Source organism: Asterias rubens, chromosome 16 (assembly GCF_902459465.1).
Source record: "Asterias rubens chromosome 16, eAstRub1.3, whole genome shotgun sequence".
Taxonomy (NCBI): Eukaryota; Metazoa; Echinodermata; class Asteroidea; order Forcipulatida; family Asteriidae; genus Asterias; species Asterias rubens.
This window is the reverse complement of record NC_047077.1, coordinates 7796788-7816023: the sequence shown is the minus strand read 5'-3', so window position 1 is coordinate 7816023 and position 19236 is coordinate 7796788. Positions and strand designations below refer to the sequence as shown.

The 19236-nt window shown below is 39.7% G+C and overlaps 2 protein-coding genes across 6 annotated transcripts in view; one reads left to right on the top strand and one right to left on the bottom strand.

Moving 5' to 3' along the window:
• LOC117300816 (epoxide hydrolase 1-like) overlaps positions 1-19236 on the top strand; it is a 50762-nt gene that overhangs the window by 16170 nt on the left and 15356 nt on the right. Inside the window, exons 2-5 of one of the 5 annotated variants that reach the window (XM_033784649.1) lie at positions 3137-3278; positions 3782-3841; positions 7195-7336; positions 7841-7900. The gene's annotated coding sequence lies outside the window, so the exon portion shown is untranslated. Of the gene's footprint in view, positions 1-3136; positions 3286-3781; positions 3842-7194; positions 7344-7840; positions 7901-19236 lie in introns of all 5 variants that reach the window. The other 4 variants (XM_033784651.1, XM_033784650.1, XM_033784653.1 and 1 more) reach the window with 4 other exon arrangements.
• Positions 4502-5485, bottom strand: LOC117301084 (neuromedin-U receptor 2-like). Its single transcript, XM_033784966.1, has one exon. It carries the CDS (start codon positions 5483-5485, stop codon positions 4502-4504), a length of 984 nt encoding a protein of 327 aa, XP_033640857.1.

Genomic DNA, 19236 nt, shown 5'->3' with positions numbered 1-19236 from the left:
AACGTCTTGTTGAACTTGGTTGGACCTGTTACAGCGTTTACTACATGGGCATATGATGGCAATACAGGCTCTGCGTAGCTGTGTGTATTTGAATCCATATACAATTGGATTTATGGCAGAGTTCGTCGTTATCATTGTGGCAGATATTTTTGCGCAAAGATTTGCTAAACGGTAATTACCACCAAATGTGTTTGTGTAAGTTATAGAGAGTTTTAAGATTTGACCTGGCAGAATGAGAATGAAGAAGGCTGCTACGACAAAGCCGAGAGCTTGTGTGACTTTCTTGTGGGCTCGATACAGCTCTTGAGGTGGCCCCTGGACTCCTTGTTCTTCAAGATGTTGAGCTCCTGACTTCAAATTGATCATGATCTTGATGTACATGAAAGCCAGTACAATGCAAGGCAATACAAACGTCGCGAATGATTTCACTACTTCTTGTACAAGCAAACCTGGGTACTTGTCGTTTGTTGGTATTGTGCAGTTATCGGATACGTACAGGATGGTAAAGGCTACGGAAAACGGTATCTCAGTAAGAAAAGAAATCACCCAGACGGAACACAGCAAAATAATGATCTTTCTTCTTGTCAAGAAACTTGAATGCTGGAATGGGTGAATGATCCCAATGTAGCGTTCGAGGGTTGCTAAAGTCAGACTCAGTATTGAGCATGTAAAAAAACTTCTCTCGAAGCATTTGATGAAGAAATGGCAGGCGAAGTTGTAAATGAATGATGGGGAGCAGTAACCGACTAAACCGATTCTGAGAAGGAAATAACGTCCAATGACAAGTTCCAAGGAGGCAATAACTGAAACGCAGGCGTCTACCGAAGCCAGGTTAAAAAGCAGGCAGTTTGTTACATTATGCATTGATTTAGTTTTTGCAACTGTCAAACACACTAGAAGATTCCCGATTACACCAACGCAACCCTGTGCCGTCATTACAGATGATAGCTTGGCATTCATTTCTTCCATAGTGACAAGTAAAAATCAACTCTGTTGTGATATTTAAACTTCAGACTACGGCCCAGTGCAGGAAACTATCAGCTTGTAGATTGTGTGGAGTAAAAAAGTCCCTGGTTAAGATTTAGTATTGATGAAGGTTTTAAAATAAACGAAACATCTGCTTCCTTCAAACTCTGAAGAGATTTAGAGTCAAGCAGAGAGCCTGATCAGGCCTTTATACAGATTCCTCCCCTAGATATGGCATGTACAGGTCACCTAACCGTACGTTGCATCGTCAGTTGACGCAATACCACACTACCATAAATAGCATTAGTGTAGCTTGTGTGTCCAAAAATGGTACCAAGGGAGTTACAGGATCCGATCAAAAAAATAATTTACGAAAGGACAACAATTAAATGGCAAAAGAAAAAGAAAATTACCTCTCAGTATGATCAATGACTAATTTTTAATGTATTATGTGTTTACTAGTCTTTCTATGATATTTGATCTACTTTTAATTGCGTTTTTTTTTGGGGGGGGGGAATCCACGTTGAATTGAACAATAGAATTAATGCAGTAAGGATTATCGGCATGACTAGTCCAAATACTTAATTTTGTCTGGGTTAAAACTTGCCGTGTTGTACTAATTGTTCAGTAACGACATGTTTGTGCATATTAATTGGTGGTTATTGTTGGAAGTCTGTTGAATGCTCGGTCTTATTCTTCTTCAAAACCTTAACTGAAACAACCCGCTCATGATGTTTCCACTGTATGAAATCAGATCCCCTTCAACGTAATTTGTTGACTTTCCCCGTTTCGCCTCTCCTTTAAACCCCATCCACGCCAGCCAACCCCTCTTTTTAAGAACGAAGAAAGCTTCAGAAAATGTCTTCACGCAACTATGGTATCGTATGTCGTATGGATATAATAAAGAAGAAAAAAACTGTTTTGAGATCTGATAAAAAATATGTACGCGTTCGCCCACCAAAACGAAAAACACAATTGAATACCAACCACTCTTGTGTGCTAATACCCATATTTTGAACCACCGCTAATGACAGGAAAATCGCTGAAAATGTAAAAATATGCTTTGATATTTCCATGAAAACACCACAAGCAGTAAATGAAGAAGTCAATCACAACTCACCTTTTACACTTCCGATTTTCATGTGGAAAAAAAAAACCCTACAGAACCGGCCAAAAAAAACGCCATCAATCCTCGCGAGTCACTCCCTTCAGGTACGGATCATCGTCGGATAACATGGCTCGTTATAACAGACTGCACTCCGGCCAGGGAAATGCAAAGGGAACAATAAGAAATGGGTTCTCCAAGTGTGGACTAGGACACCAGACTATGTACCACCTAATTGAACTGTGGCTTGCTGCATATAACACATATAGGGTGTAGGAACTCGCAGAGACCAATGACAATGTACTCCAAGTTGCCCAACATTGGCAAGAAGTTGTGTGATGACACGGAATGTTGATCCATCACTCGCAGGAACTTACGAAACTCAATGTTCCATCGGTGTCATAGCTTCCTAGTGGTCCATCTAGCGATCCAGAAAGTAAAAGCTTGCTCTAGGGAGTGTATACTTTCTTGAAGACTAACGCAACGACAGAGTTCCAAGACGAACATTCCTTTTGTTGTTACTTTCCACCTCTTACTCCCCCCCCCCGTCGTAAATTGACCAGTTCTAACCATCATATTCTTAAATTTTCAGATTAACGTCCTGGACAAGAATTGTGTTTGTGATTTTTAGGTTATCCTTGGATAATTGTGTGTAGTATTGTTTTCTTTATTGTGTTCTATTTCGGTCGGTCATATTGTATTGTCATTTTTAAATGTGTATGTATTTTGAAAAAAAAAAGTATACGAATAAACTCAATCAATTAATCAAACAACCGATCATAGATGCCTACAGATGCCCCCCAAGCCCTCAAGCCCCTAAGCCCCCAATCTCAGGGATCTCATTATCTGCTCAGACGTCCCTCGCATTATTGATACTGTTAATCTCGATATACCACAGGGTACTTTCAAATGTTCACACATTTCCAACTGCATCGTCTGTAGACAACACATCAGCGAATCGGACTCCTTCACCAGCAACACCGATGGAACCAACCATTAGACAGAGGAGTCGTGACACCCACTTCACTAATCTCATGTATCTCATATCTTGTAAATTAATCTAAGGTTGCAACAAGAACTACACCAAAGAGGCGTTTCTACGGCCATAGATCAACATTCAACACTTTAAAGCTGAATACAGCTGTAAGACATCACTTCAATCTTCATAATCACTCTACTTCTGACATGATGGTACAGGACAAATAAGGTACTAGGTAAACACACAGGGACTTTTCGTCTATAGAGAGAACCAGTGGATATTAGGCGCATTCAGATCGTTCAACCCCATGGTCTGAACATCCAGAAAAGGAACGGCTAAAAACCTTTTATGTTTGCCAAATTTTTGTACACACAGATGTCCCAATGTTTACCCTGCCGCATTTACTGGTAATAACTTTTTTCCCCTCTTCCCACATTATTTTGATATTGTCTTTCGTGTTTCCATCTTCTTGTGGTCAAACCAGTCCCCTTTCCCTCCCCGTCTTTGTCTCTCTTTGCATTGTTAACCCCCCTTTGCTTATTGCTGCTTTCCTTTGGACTCTCTCTTCCTCTTTCTATTCATGTATTCCCACTTGATTGCTTGTTACACTTATGCCTGTTAATGTTTGTTGTGTTGTCATGTAGCCTTTGGGGAATACTTTGCGAGGGTCGAAACGTCAAGTCATTAAACTCTTGGTTTCTACCTCTCTTTTTTTCATTTATACCCTGAAGCCCTTCTAATCTGGGAGAAAGTGTTTCTGTCCGGGTGACAACCTTAGCGATGGTGCCAATGTAAGTAACAATAATAATAACGAAAACATAAATAAAAATTTAAGAACAAAAAATCAAAGGCTAAACAAAACAAAGTAATAAATCATTAACAAACCTCAGAAATTAAAACCAGCAATACAATTATAAAAACACACTAAAAAATCTGGAAATGAACCATCCCTAAAACCTGGACCACCCAGAAGCAAATCTAAGCAAACAAGCTACAGTATAGAGTAAACTTAAACCAAACTGTAACTAAAACCTGGAAGGCAGTACAAACATTTAAGAAACAAGTGGGTCTTAGGATTTTAAAGGAAGCCAGTAGCAGTTCTAAGCAAACATATTACAACAATAAGTAAATTAAAACTTAAACTTAATTACATAACCAATGGGGGAAATAGTGGCTCAGGAACATATCAAAAGAACAGTTTTACCTACCTGGAAAAATTCACTCCGTACTTTCGGCGATATCTCAAAATCGTTAAGAAACACATTATCAAATGAAACGTTGAAAGTTAAACGTTATTGTATACATGTACAACTACATTTATACATGATTAAACCAATTAGTCGCTTCTAAAATCAAAATGTTAACCTTGCCTTTAAAACTGCTATGAGAGCATTTCAGAATTAACTTTGTGGCAGAAACATTCAGTGTACAGCTCTTTGAATCGACTATTTTTAAGTTGTGCCTTGAACGTCTTGTTGAACTTGGTTGGACCTGTTACAGCGTGTACTACATGGGCATATGATGGCAATACAGGCTCTACGTAGCTGGGTGTATTTGAATCCATATACGATTGGATTTATGGCAGAGTTCGTCATTATCACTGTGGATGAGACTCTAGAGACAAAAGATGATAATCTTCGATCACCACCAAACTGTCCAGTGTAAACTATAACGAGCTTCAAGATTTGACCTGGCAAAATGAGAATGAAGAAGGCTCCTATCACGAAGCTAAGAGCTTGGGTGACTTTCTTGTGAGCTCGATACAGTTCTTGAGGTGGCCCCTGGACTCCTTGTTCTTCAAGATGTTGAGCTCCTGACTTCAAATTGATCATGATCTTGATGTACATAAAAGCCAGTACAATGCAAGGCAATACAAATGTCGCGAATGATTTCACTACTTCTTGTACAAGCAAACCTGGGTACTTGTCGTTTGTTGCTAATGTGCAGTTATCGGATACGTACAGGGTGATAAAGGCTACTGTAAACGGTGTCTCAGTAAGAAAAGAAATCACCCAGACGGAACACAGCAAAATAATGATCTTTCTTCTTGTAAAGAAACTTGAATGCTGGAATGGGTGAATGATCCCAATGTAGCGTTCGAGGGTTGCTAAAGTCAGACTCAGTATTGAGCAAGTAAAAAAACTTCTCACGAACCATGTCGTGATGAAATTGCAGGCGAAGTTGTAGACGAATGATGGAGTGCAGTATCCAAATGCAGTGATTTTGGAACCAAAATGATGTTCTAGGTATGGCTGTAAGAAAGCCATGAGTGAAACGAAAGCGTCTACCGAAGCCAGGTTGAAGAGAAAGCCGTTCGTTACATTGTGCATTGATTTAGTTTTTGCAATTGTCAAACACACAAGAAGATTTCCAGCTATACCAACGGAACCCTGTGCCATCATTACATACGCTTGCACGACGATAGCTTGTTCCATAGTGAACCCAGAATGTTTACTTCCGAAAAAGGCCAAGTGCAGGAAACTTACTACTTGTAGATTGTCTGGAGTAATACAAAGTCACAGGTTGAGATTTAGTAGTGATGAAGATTTTGAACAAGACGAAACATCTGCTTTCCTCAAACTCTGAAGAGATTAAGAGCCAAGCAGAGAGCCTGGTCAGGCCTTTATACGGATTCCTCCCCTAGATTTGGTATGTACAAGCAACCTAACCACGCGTTGCATCGTTGGCTGACGTAATACTAAATTATTTCAAAAGGTATGATAAGATAATATGATATTGATGTTCATGATATTCATTCAAAGTGTGTATTGAAAATTGTGAAGCATAAGTAGGTGTCAAGGGAGTTTCAGAATCTGAGCAACATTCAATTTGCGATTTTGAGAACATTAATGGCCTTAATGTTTCGTAGTCATGTTTAGTTGGAAAGGTAAATTAAATAAACAATTTCAATCGTAGGCAGTACGAATGATTGGCTTGAATATTCGGTTTTGTTTAGTCATTACGATAGAGGAAGGAAGAGAAGGAGCTCGAACGAAGGGACTTCAAAAGCCGAACCCGTGGTACCGCGGTCGTTTCACGACTCCTCGCATTCACACATACCTTACACAAACAATAGGCGACCTGGCGTCGTTGAGTTTGCGCGTGCGCACTTGGTTCTTCACGCAACTATGGTATCGTATGTCGTATGGATATAATAAAGAAGAAAAAAACTGTATTAAGATCTGATAACAAATGTTTTATGTTTACATGGCTCGTTATAACAGACTGCACTCAGGTCAGGGAAATGCAAAGGGAACAACAAGAAATGGGTTCTCCAAGTGTGGACCAGGACCCCAGACTATGTACCACCTATTGAACTGTGGCTTGCTGCATATAACCCATATAGGGTGTAGGAACTCGCAGAGACCAATGACAATGTACTCCAAGTTGCCCAACATTGGCAAGAAGTTGTGTGATGACACGGAATGTTGATCCATCACTCGCAGGAACTTACGAAACTCAATGTTCCATCGGTGTCATAGCTTCCTAGTGGTCCATCTAGCGATCCAGAAAGTAAAGGCTTGCTCTAGGGAGTGTATACTTTCTTGAAGACTAACGCAACGACAGAGTTCCAAGACGAACATTCCTTTTGTTGTTACTTTCCACCTCTTACTCCCTCCCTCCCCCGTCGTAAATTGACCAGTTCTAACCATCATATTCTTAAATTTTCAGATTAACGTCCTGGACAAGAATTGTGTTTGTGATTTTTAGGTTATCCTTGGATAATTGTGTGTAGTATTGTTTTCTTTATTGTGTTCTATTTCGGTCGGTCATATTGTATTGTCATTTTTAAATGTGTATGTATTTTGAAAAAAAAAGTATACGAATAAACTCAATCAATTAATCAAACAACCGATCATAGATGCCTACAGATGCCCCCCAAGCCCTCAGGCCCCTAAGCCCCCAATCTCAGGGATCTCATTATCTGCTCAGACGTCCCTCGCATTATTGATACTGTTAATCTCGATATACCACAGGGTACTTTCAAATGTTCATACATTTCCAACTGCATCGTCTGTAGACAACACATCAGCGAATCGGACTCCTTCATCAGCAACACCGATGGTACCAACCATTAGACAAAGGAGTCGTGACACCCACTTCACTAATCTCATGTATCTCATATCTTGTAAATTAATCTAAGGTTGCAACAAGAACTACACCAAAGAGGCGTTTCTACGGCCATAGATCAACATTCAACACTTTAAAGCTGAATACAGCTGTAAGACATCACTTCAATCTTCATAATCACTCTACTTCTGACATGATGGTACAGGACAAATAAGGTACTAGGTAAACACACAGGGACTTTTCGTCTATAGAGAGAACCAGTGGATATTAGGCGCATTCAGATCGTTCAACCCCATGGTCTGAACATCCAGAAAAGGAACGGCTAAAAACCTTTTATGTTTGCCAAATTTTTTTACACACAGATGTCCCAATGTTTACCCTGCCGCATTTACTGGTAATAACTTGTTTCCCCTCTTCCCGCATTATTTTGATATTGTCTTTCGTGTTTCCATCTTCTTGTGGTCAAACCAGTCCCCTTTCCCTCCCCCGTCTTTGTCTCTCTTTGCATTGTTAACCCCCCTTTGCTTATTGCTGCTTTCCTTTGGACTCTCTCTTCCTCTTTCTATTCATGTATTCCCACTTGATTGCTTGTTACACTTATGCCTGTTAATGTTTGTTGTGTTGTCATGTAGCCTTTGGGGAATACTTTGCGAGGGTCGAAACGTCAAGTCATTAAACTCTTGGTTTCTACCTCTCTTTTTTTCATTTATACTCTGAAGCCCTTCTAATCTGGGAGAAAGTGTTTCTGTCCGGGTGACAACCTTAGCGATGGTGCCAATGTAAGTAACAATAATAATAACGAAAACATAAATAAAAATTTAAGAACAAAAAATCAAAGGCTAAACAAAACAAATCTAAGTAATAAATCATTGACAAACCTCAGAAATTAAAACCAGCAATACAATTATAAAAACACACTAAAAAATCTGGAAATGAACCATCCCTAAAACCTGGACCACCCAGAAGCAAATCTAAGCAAACAAGCTACAATATAGAGTAAACTTAAACCAAACTGTAACTAAAACCTGGAAGGCAGTACAAACATTTAAGAAACAAGTGGGTCTTAGGATTTTAAAGGAAGCCAGTAGCAGTTCTAAGCAAACATATTACAACAATAAGTAAATTAAAACTTAAACTAAACAGTAACCAAAACCTAGAAGGCAGTACAATCATTTTAGAAACAAGTGGGTCTTCAAACCAGTTTTGAAGGAAGCAATGGATGTGGACGAGGTAATTTCAGTCGGCAGGCAGATCCGAAGTGAAGTGGCAGAGGGTGTACTGAACGGCCTCCCCCTCAACAGTGTACTGGTTATGTATGGTTAGGCTAACTCCCCTTTGCTTCATTCATCACGTCCTCCTTACCAACCGTACCTTCATCTCCTTCGTAATCATTCTCCATTGCTGGAAGCGGTTGACCACTCCCGGAACAGTTTACTGGTCCTGTATGGTTGGGCTCACTTTCCCCTTTTCTTTTCCTCACGTCCTCCCTTCCAATCGTACCTTCATCTCCTTCGTAAACATTCTCCACTGTCTGGAAACGGTTGACCGCACCCCCACAGTGTTAATGGTCCTGTATGGTTAGGCTTACTCTTCCCTTTGCTTCATTCCTCGCGTCTTCCTTTCCAACCGTACCTTCATCTCCTTCGTAGTCATTCCCCAGTGTCTGGAAGCAGTTGGCCACCACCTCAACAGTGTACTGGTCATGTATGGTACGGCTAACTCTCCCCTTTGCTTCATTCCTCACGTCCTCTTTTCCAACCGTACCTTCATCTCCTTTGTAATCATGCCCCAGTGTCTGGAAGCGGTTGACCACCACCTTGCCTCCACAGTGTACTTGTCCTGTAGTGTTGGGCTAACTCTCCCCTTTGCTTCATTCCTCACGTCCTCTTTTCTAACCGTACCTTCATCTCCTTCGTAGTCATTCCCCAGTGTCTGGAATCGGTTGACCACCACCCCCCACAGTTTACTGGTCCTGTAGCTCAGGTCGGGAAGTAAAGCACTTTCAGTCAATCTTGTCTTTGGAGCTGGTTGAAAGTCAATAGCATCACCAACTTCTTGCCTTCAAGAAGGGGGCGCAGTGGACATGACACTGTAGTCAGACTTATCCCTATCGGATAGGTTTAAGGACCTGTCGTCATACTGCCTCAAAGGGCCAGGATGTCGGTCAGTTGCTGATCTCCGGCAGACTTCTGCCGCTGAAAGCTGTAAATTAATTAATATAAATTCTTTTGCCTCAATATGCTTTTCATTGCCAAAACTAGTCATGGGGCGCCGCTCTCCTCTTTGCTTCTTTCCTACGTCCTCCTTTCCAACCGTACCTCCATCTCCTACGTAATCATTCTCCAGTGCTGGAAGCGGTTGACCACTCCCTCAACAGTGTACTGGTCCTGTATGGTTGGGCTCACTTTCCCCTTTTCTTTTCCTCACGTCCTCCCTTCCAACCGTACCTTCATCTCCTTCGTAAACATTCTCCACTGTCTGGAAGCGGTTGACCGCACCCCCACAGTGTACTGGTCCTGTATGTTTAGGCTAACTCTCCCCCTTGCTTCTTCCCTACGTCCTCCTTTCCAACCGTACCTTCATCACCTTCGTAATCATTCTCCATTGCTGGGAGCGGTTGACCACCACCTCAACAGTGTACTGGTCCTGTATGGTTAGGCTAACTTTCCCCTTTTCTTTTCCTCTGTTCTCCCTTCCAACCGTACCTTCATATCCTTCGGAATCTTTCTCCAGTGTCTGGAAGCGGTTGACCACCACCTCAACAGTGTGCTGGTCATGTATGGTACGGCTAACTCTTCCCTTTGCTTCATTCCTCACGTCTTCCTTTCCAACCGTACCTTCATCTCCTTCGTAGTCATTCCCCAGTGTCTGGAAGCGGTTGGCCACCACCTCAACAGTGTACTGGTCATGTATGGTACGGCTAACTCTCCCCTTTGCTTCATTCCTCACGTCCTCTTTTCCAACCGTACCTTCATCTCCTTCGTAATCATGCCCCAGTGTCTGGAAGCGGTTGACCACCACCTTGCCTCCACAGTGTACTTGTCCTGTATTGTTGGGCTAACTCTCCCCTTTGCTTCATTCCTCACGTCCTCTTTTCTAACCGTACCTTCATCTCCTTCGTAGTCATTCCCCAGTGTCTGGAATCGGTTGACCACCACCCCCACAGTTTACTGGTCCTGTAGCTCAGGTCGGGAAGTAAAGCAATTTCAGTCAATCTTGTCTTTGGAGCTGGTTGAAAGTCAATAGCATCACCAACTTCTTTCCTTCAAGAAGGGGGCGCAGTGGACATGACACTGTAGTCAGACTTATCCCTATCGGATAGGTTTAAGGACCTGTCGTCATACTGCCTCATAGGGCCAGGATCTCGGTCAGTTGCTGATCTCCGGCAGACTTCTGCCGCTGAAAGCTGTAAAGGAATTAATATAAATTATGTTGGCTCAATATGCTTCTCATTGCCAAAACTAGTCATGGGGCGCCGCTTATCCCACCGTAATTTTCTTCACCATGCTATGACAAATAAATGTATGATAAATAGATCCATGTTCCCATATCTCGAATAATCTTACCGAAAGCATCACGGTACACACATGGCTCTTACTAGGGTTAAAAATGATTTACTGGTGAGGATGAATTTCCAACATTCTGCTTGTCCTTTTAAACCTGAGTGCAGCGTTCGATACTGTTGATCAATTGACACGTCTTCAGTCTAAATGTGGAGTCACTGACAAAGCCCTCGATTGGTTTTCGTCATATTTGTCAGATATAAGTCAACGTGTATTCCATTCAAGGTACCTTATCAACTGTGGTGTTCCTCAGGGATCCTACTTAGGACCATTTTTATTTATTGTCTATGCCTCTAAATTGTTTGACATCGTGGAGCATGATCTGCCTGATATCCATTGCTATGCCGATGACACTCAGCTGTATCTATCTTTTACACCCGACGACGAAATATCTTGTCAAGCTGCTGTGACTATAATCACAGATTTCGTTATAGGGACTTCAGGTAAAATTAAGGTTTAAGGGTTGCAATCATTTATCCGGGTTTTCAAGTTTAGATGAGGCTAAAAGCTTAGTTTCAAGAACCAACCTACTCAAACTTGAAGTGTTAAAAGGGTTGAGTTTTCAGTCAATGTTTTCGGTTCGATTTCATCAAGCACCCTAGGGACTATATATTGTTTCGAGTATATTATTCAACTGTCTTTGTATGCCGTGGGGAGTTTATTCAGTTACATGCAGTCCAACGATAATTAGATCACATTGGATTCAACGTGCTTTCTATGCTGACTGCGCATGATAAATGCGTACTTGCTTCATTCAAGTCATGTTCTACCAATGCATTGTGAGCCATCGATCACGCGCATTTAGTGATTCTGAAATTTTTAAAGGACCTTGGCCCAATATTATGGCTCTGCTTACCGTAGGCACAGAATCGGCGCTTACGGAAGCAGGGAATGCTGTGCTTACGGCAAGCGTATTTCACGGGTTAGCAGCTAGTTTTGACTTCTGCGCGTGCGTACTCCACGTTATTAGGCATTCTATGCTTACAAGGCTAGCGCAGAAATTAGGCGCTTGTAAGTAAGCTGGGCATCGGTGATCGTAAGCGCAGAATTCGGAGGTAAGCAGAGCCATAAAATTGGGCCCTGGACGCGTTTGGTTATTAATCAAAATAATGATGCATAAAAACTTAGTTGGTACGAGTCGAGCTGTTGACAGTATAAAGCATTGTGTAAAAACACCTCCCTCTGAAGTAACGTAGTTTTTGACAAAGAGGTGAATTCTCACTCAAAGAAAGACTTCTGGCTTGACGCTTTCCTCAGTCATCCTAAAACACATAACTTTTGTGTAACAAGGTTGTTTATTAGCTGTTCCGACCGTCCGTCGGAACAGGTATTGTTTTCGTCTAGATTTTTATTGTTAGCTGTTCCGACCGTCCGTCGGAACAGGTATTGTTTTCGTCTAGATTTTTATTGTTTTTATTAGCTGTTCCGACCGTCCGTCGGAACAGGTATTGTTTTCGTCTAGATTTTTATTGTTAGCTGTTCCGACCGTCCGTCGGAACAGGTATTGTTTTCGTCTAGATTTTTATTGTTTTTATTATTATTATTCTTTGTTTCTCCCTAAATCCCATAGTGTTTGTACACGTTTTTGCGGCAGCCTAATCTCCTAAACCATAATACGAAAGAGTGAGTTTATTATACCAAATTGAAGCTTAGAACATAAGCTTAATTCTTATCGTAAAAAATGTAAAAATTGTTAATTAATAATCCTTAATTAAGCTTGTGAATATTTAATTAGCAAACCTTGTTAACACCATATCTCAAAAAGTAGACCGCCGATCCTGAAACTTTTTTCAGCTATACACTAGTCAGGTCCTGTTAATGTGATTTCCGAAATAAAATTCTGGACGACGTCACCATAACGTCATGTAATGCACGTTTTGTGTCTGTGCACAAACACAATGGCTCTTCAAATCTATACTTTAAACTGGTCAAAAACACAATAACTTCTAAATAATTTATTTGTTAGTTTCCTAAATATCATATTATGTGTAGAAAAATACACTGATTCTAATAAGATTTGTTTCAGTCCATAAAAGCAATCAATGTTCGTCTATTAATTAATTAATCAATTAGAATCTTGGCATCATGGGTACAACGTAGTACTTCATAATTTGGGTGTAGTCACTTTCATTGCAATGGTTTGACATCTCTATGGCTCTTGCAACACACTGCAGACCTGTATGTGTTGAAGACTCTCGGGGAGAGTCTGAGAAGACGACGTTGTGATGTTTGCATCTTTAATTTGTTGTTGAAAAATGGCAACTAGTAACTAATTAACCACATGGCCCTCATTTGCATATTAAATTAGAAAATCTTTGCAGCACCATATCTCAAGAAGTATACAGCCGATTTTAAGACTGTTTGTTGCTAAAGACTCTTTGGGGATTGGAGATTAATTTTGAAAAATCGTGACCTCAAGTTGACCCCTACTTCCGGGTCGACCGGAAGTGGGACCATATCTCAAGAACTATACAACAGATTATAAAACTTTTTTCAGTTATAAACTCCCTAGGCATAAAATATAACTTTTGACAAACCGTGACCTCAAGTTGACCTCTACTTCCGGGTCAACCGGAAGTGGGACCATATCTCAAGAAATATACAACCGATTTTCAAACTTTTTTCTGTTATAGACTCCTTGGACATTCAAGATTAGTTTGAAACACATTTGACCCCATGTTGACCTTTACTTCCGGTTCGACCGGAAGTGGGCCCATATCTCAAGAAGTACAAAGCCAATGTTCAAACTTCAGCTATAGACTCTAAGGCAATAAATATTAACTTTGGAAAACTGTGACCCTATGTTGACCTCTACTTCTGGGTCAACCGGAAGTGGGACTATATATCAAGATCTTCACAACCGATTGCTTTAACTTTTTCAGTTATAGACTCCTTGGCATTGCAGATTAGTCTTTGGTAGCTGTGGGCCCATTTTGACTTTTACTTGTGGGTCAACCGGGAAGTGTGACCTAATACCAAGAGCTACACAACTTTTTTGAAACTTTTTTTTTCCAGTTATATATTCCTTGGGCAATGAAGCACATAATCCAAGCAAAACATCACGGAACAGCTTCGTGTTTGTTCACAAACACTTAATGTCTAGTTTTTATTACTATTCTTTGTTTCTCCCTAAATCCCATAGTGTTTGTACACGTTTTTGTGGCAGCCTAATCTCCTAAACCATAATACGAAAGAGTGAGTTTATTATACCAAATTGAAGCTTAGAACATAAGCTTAATTCTTATCGTAAAAAAAAATTAATATTGTTAATTAATAAGCCTTAATTAAGCTTATGAATATCTAATTAGCAAACCTAGTTAACACCATATCTCAAAAAGTAGACCGCCGATCCTGAAACTTTTTTCAGCTATACACTAGTCAGGTCCTGTTAAGATGATTTCTGACATAAAATTTCGGACGACGTCACCATGACGTCATTTAATGCACGTTTTGTGTCTGTGCACAAACACAATGGCTCTTCAAATCTATACTTTAAACTGGTCAAAAACACAATAACTTCGAAATAATTTATTTGTTAGTTTCCTAAATATCATATTATGTGTAGAAAAATACACTGATTCTAATAAGATTTGTTTCAGTCCATAAAAGCAATCAATGTTCGTCTATTAATTAATTAATCAATTAGAATCTTGGCATCATGGGTACAACGTAGTACTTCATAAATTGGGTGCAGTCACTTTCATTGCAATGTTTAAACATCTCTATGGCTCTTGCAATACACATATCTCAAGAACTATACAACAGATTATAAAACTTTTTTTCAGTTATAAACTCCTTAGGCATAAAATATAACTTTTGACAAACCGTGACCTCAAGTTGACCTCTACTTCCGGGTCAACCGGAAGTGGGACCATATCTCAAGAAATATACAACCGATTTTCAAACTTTTTTCAGTTATAGACTCTTTGGACATTCAAGATTAGTTTGAAACACATTTGACCCCATGTTGACCTTTACTTCCGGGTCGACCGGAAGTGGGCCCATATCTCAATAAGTACACAGCCAATGTTCAAACTTCAGTTATAGACTCTAAGGCAATAAATATTAACTTTGGAAAACTGTAACCCTATGTTGACCTCTACTTCTGGGTCAACCGGAAGTGGGACTATATATCAAGATCTTCACAACCGATTGCTTTAACTTTTTCAGTTATAGACTCCTTGGCATTGCAGATTAGTCTTTGGTAGCTGTGGGCCCATTTTGACCTTTACTTGCGGGTCAACCGGGAAGTAAAACCTTATAACAAGAGCTACACAACTTTTTTGAAACCTTTTTTTCAGTTATATATTCCTTGGGCAATGAAGCACATAATCCAAGCAAAACAACAAGGAACAGCTTCGTGTTTGTTCACAAACACTTAATGTCTAGTTTTTATTATTATTCTTTGTTTCTCCCTAAATCCCATAGTGTTTGTACACGTTTTTGTGGCAGCCTAATCTCCTAAACCATAATACGAAAGAGTGAGTTTATTATACCAAATTGAAGCTTAGAACATAAGCTTAATTCTTATCGTAAAAAAAAGTTAAAATTGTTAATTAATAATCCTCAATAAAGCTTATGAATATTTAATTAGCAAACCTTGTTAACAACATATCTCAAAAAGTAGACCGCCGATCCTGAAACTTTTTTCAGCTATACACTAGTCATGTCATGTTAATGTGATTTCCGACATAAAATTCTCGACGACGTCACCATGACGTCATGTAATGCACGTTTTGTGTCTGTGCACAAACACAATGGCTCTTGAAGTGTAAACAAACCCAGCTTTCCAAAACACAATTTATTCGATTAAAATTAAATTACATGTTGTACACTTCCCAAAATTGCTTTAGATTAAGATATATTTTATTGATGGTCATTTTAAAAGCATCAGAACTTATAGAAACAGTGTAATTATTTTAAAAAAACCTGTATTTCCGGGGATGTTTTTTCAAAGATCATGGGTACGGCGTAAAACTTGATTTGAATAGTCAAAATTGTAAAACTGTTAACTTGACCAAGGCCTTATACCATTTTCGACCGGTGTTATTGCGTTTTTTGTTCAATATACATAGATTTCTTACGGTAACCGACTAGCACAAGTCTAAACTTGTTCCCAAAATTTGACAAGCCTGAGCATGGTGCGTCGTGTACCGGGTTCATTTCAGCCGACGAGCGTGGACGACGAAAATAGACCGCCCGGGATTTGGAATTATTTACGGGTAAAGTCACGTTGTTCGCGCCGATGACCATTTGCCTAAACTAATTCCAGTATTTCGCGTTACGTTCGGAAATTAGACCATGACAAACAAAAACTCTGTGACAGGAATACAAAAGCAGAGACTTTATTATGCTGACGTTTCTCTGGTGGTTGAGTGGCTCAGTTTTATAGAGTTGCTTATAATAAAAAGGCAAAACATTTTGCTTTACAAAATTGCAGAAATTGAGCAGAATACCTGGATTCACAACTTGAACATAGGCATGGTTAAGCTGCTTTTTGTGTTTAAAAAGCTATTATGTAGTTTGGTCCTGGGCCAATGGCTTTTAAAGGAAAGAATCACAGCGCTTACGTAATCGGGGAACTGTGCTTACGCTAAGCGTATTTTACAGCTTAGCAGGGAATGTGTTTTTCACTTCACAATTGACATCAAAAAATTTGCTACAGTGGACTAATTGTGCTCAACTCCTGCGAAACTTTCACTGCGAAAACAGTGACTAAAAAATTTGATTTGCATTCGCAGGAAAAACCGTGCTTTACTTGTGACAAAAGTAGGCAGGGGCGACTAGAGTGTGCTTTAGTGTTAAAGCCGCGACTAGAAATTATTATATGAGTCGCGACTACTGTTTTTTTCTACTCCGTTATAATCGTGTCCACACATCGACTACATCGACTAGTAAATTTCACTAGTCACACCCATTCTCAACATAATTAAAAATTTGTCCCGACTACCTGTTTGGTGAACCAGTTGTGTTGCTTACTACTATTCGCAACATAATGAATATTGCCCTTGCGGCAAAGCGCCACAAATCTTGAGAATCTGTACTTTATCTCGACAAGTGTCATAGTTAGGTTTGAATTGCGACTAGTCGAGTAGTAAATTTCACTAGTCACACCCATTCTCAACATAATTAAAAAATTTGTCCCGACTACCTGTTTGGTGAACCAGTTGTGTTGCTTATATTCGCAACATAATTTATATTGCCCTTGCGGCATAGCGGCACAAATCTTGAGAATCCGTACTTTATCTCGACAAGTGTCGTAGTTAGGTTTGAAGTGCGACTAGTCGAGTAGTAAATTTCACTAGTCACACCCATTCGCAACATAATTAATATTGCCCTTGCGGCACATAGCGGTACAAATCTTCAGAATCCGTATTTTATCTCGACAAGTGTCGTAGGCAGGTTTGAGGTGCGACTAGTCGAGTAGTAAAATTCACTAGTCATCCATTCGCAACATAATTAATATTGCCTTTGCGGCACATAGCGGCACAAATCTTGAGAATCTGTATTAATTTTATCTCGACAAGTGTCGTAGTTAGTTTTGAGGTTCGACTAGTCGAGTCATGATGGGAACTTGCTTAATGAAAAAGATTCAGTGCTCTGCAGAAGCATTGAATTCTGCGCTTACGTCAAGCGAAATAGACTGCTTATAGCAGGGATTTCTTTTGTTTGTGTGCTTCCAAGTTCGCACATTATTTTCCAAGCTTGCACATCACAGTAAAGCGGAAAATGGTGATCGTAAGCGCAGACTTTGGTGGTCATGAGAACCATATAATTTTGCCCTGTAAGTAGGTTTGGTAAGGCCTACACTTCAAACATGTAAAGTCAAAAAAGATTGTTAGTACATGAGGGGAAATCTTGTGAAACTGGTCCAATTTGACTCTGCTTCACTGCGTAAGCAAAGAATTGACACATCAGAAGCGCGGATATTATCGCTTACTTAAAGCATATTTCACAGCATAGCAGGGATATTTTTGCTTGTGCGCGGGGAAACTTATCATATGTAATCTTTGCTTTGAACTAATTGTACAGATATTTCAGCGCCTGCACAGTAAGCGGAGAATGGTGGTTGTATAATAAATGGGCAGAGTTTGGTTGAAGCAGACAGAGCCATAAAACTGGGCCGTGTTCTATAGGGGAAATTATAGCTTGACATTTTGTGAAAGTTTTGGTCTCTGCGACGTACACATACAAATACAGAGTCAGATACAGACATTACGGTGCAGAAATCGTGCAATTGAAATGTCTCATAAGAGCGCCCCCTATCGGCAGGAGTAGGAAAATAAAGGAGTATCCTACAAATTAATTATTTGTTTTTAAACACGTAAAATAATATCAAATGGAAGTTTAAGGATGTTTAGCTTAATTCCTATCATAAAACATATTAAAATTATTTATTAATTAACCACCAGTGACCCTCATATGCATATTAATTAGGAAATCTTTGCAGCATCATCTCAAGAACTTCACGGCTGACTTTTCAACTGTTTGTTTTTAAAGACTCCTTGGGGGTTGGAGATTAATTTGAAAAAACTGTGACCTCAAGTTGACCTCTACTTCCGCGTCAACCGGAAGTGTCACCATATCTCAAGAACTATACAGCAGATTCTCAAAATATTTTCAGTTATAAACTCCTTAGGCATAAAATATTAACTTTAAAAAACCGTGACCTCAAGTTGACCCCTACTTCCTGGTCAACCGGAAGTGGGACCATATCTAACAAAGTACAAAGCTAATGTTCAAACTTCAGTTGCAGACTCTTAGGCAATAAATATTAGCTTTGGAAAACTGTGACCCCAAGTTGACCTCTACTTCTGGGTAAACCGGAAGTGGGACTATATATCAAGATCTACACAACCGATTTTATAGACTCCTTGGCATTGCAGATTAATCTTTGGTAGCTGTGGGCCCATGTTGACCTTTACTTACGGGTCAACCGGGAAGTAAAACCTTATAACAAGAGCTACACAACTTTTTTGAAACCTTTTTTTCAGTTATATATTCCTTGGGCAATGAAGCACATAATCCAAGCAAAACAACAAGGAACAGCTTAGTGTTTGTTCACAAACACTTAATGTCTAGTTATTTCTTTTTTTTACTGCAACTTCGACGATCAATTTTTCGCAGATCCTGTTATTGGATGCATATGGTTGGATACACCAAGTGAGAGTACTGGTCTTTGTGACAGTTACAAAAACTGTCCAGTTTCTTTAGGTATGAATGTCCACGTTTAGTTCAAAATAAAGAAGCGATAATCTCAAGCTTTAAAAATCAACTGAATAACCTGCTACTGTATTAATTACAATCATCGCCAGATCGTCATCAGTACATACAATTGTCCATTTTTTTTTTGAGATTTTTGTTCCATTATTTATTTTGAGCTGCCCTGAAAGGTGTGTTAAAATTAAAATTTTATTTTATATAAGTTTCACGTTGGGTTTTAATTGTTCGTGTGTTTTTGTGGGTTTTTTTCGTATTAAGCTTTATGTAATTTGACATCTGATGACGTCATCACGACGTCATTGATCAAGTAGCGCATTTGTGTAAATGTT

What these genes read in the sequence shown, in the direction of transcription:
- LOC117301084 (XM_033784966.1), bottom strand. Translation starts at nt 5,485, where the DNA reads ATGGAACAAGCTATCGTCGTGCAAGCGTATGTAATGATGGCACAGGGT.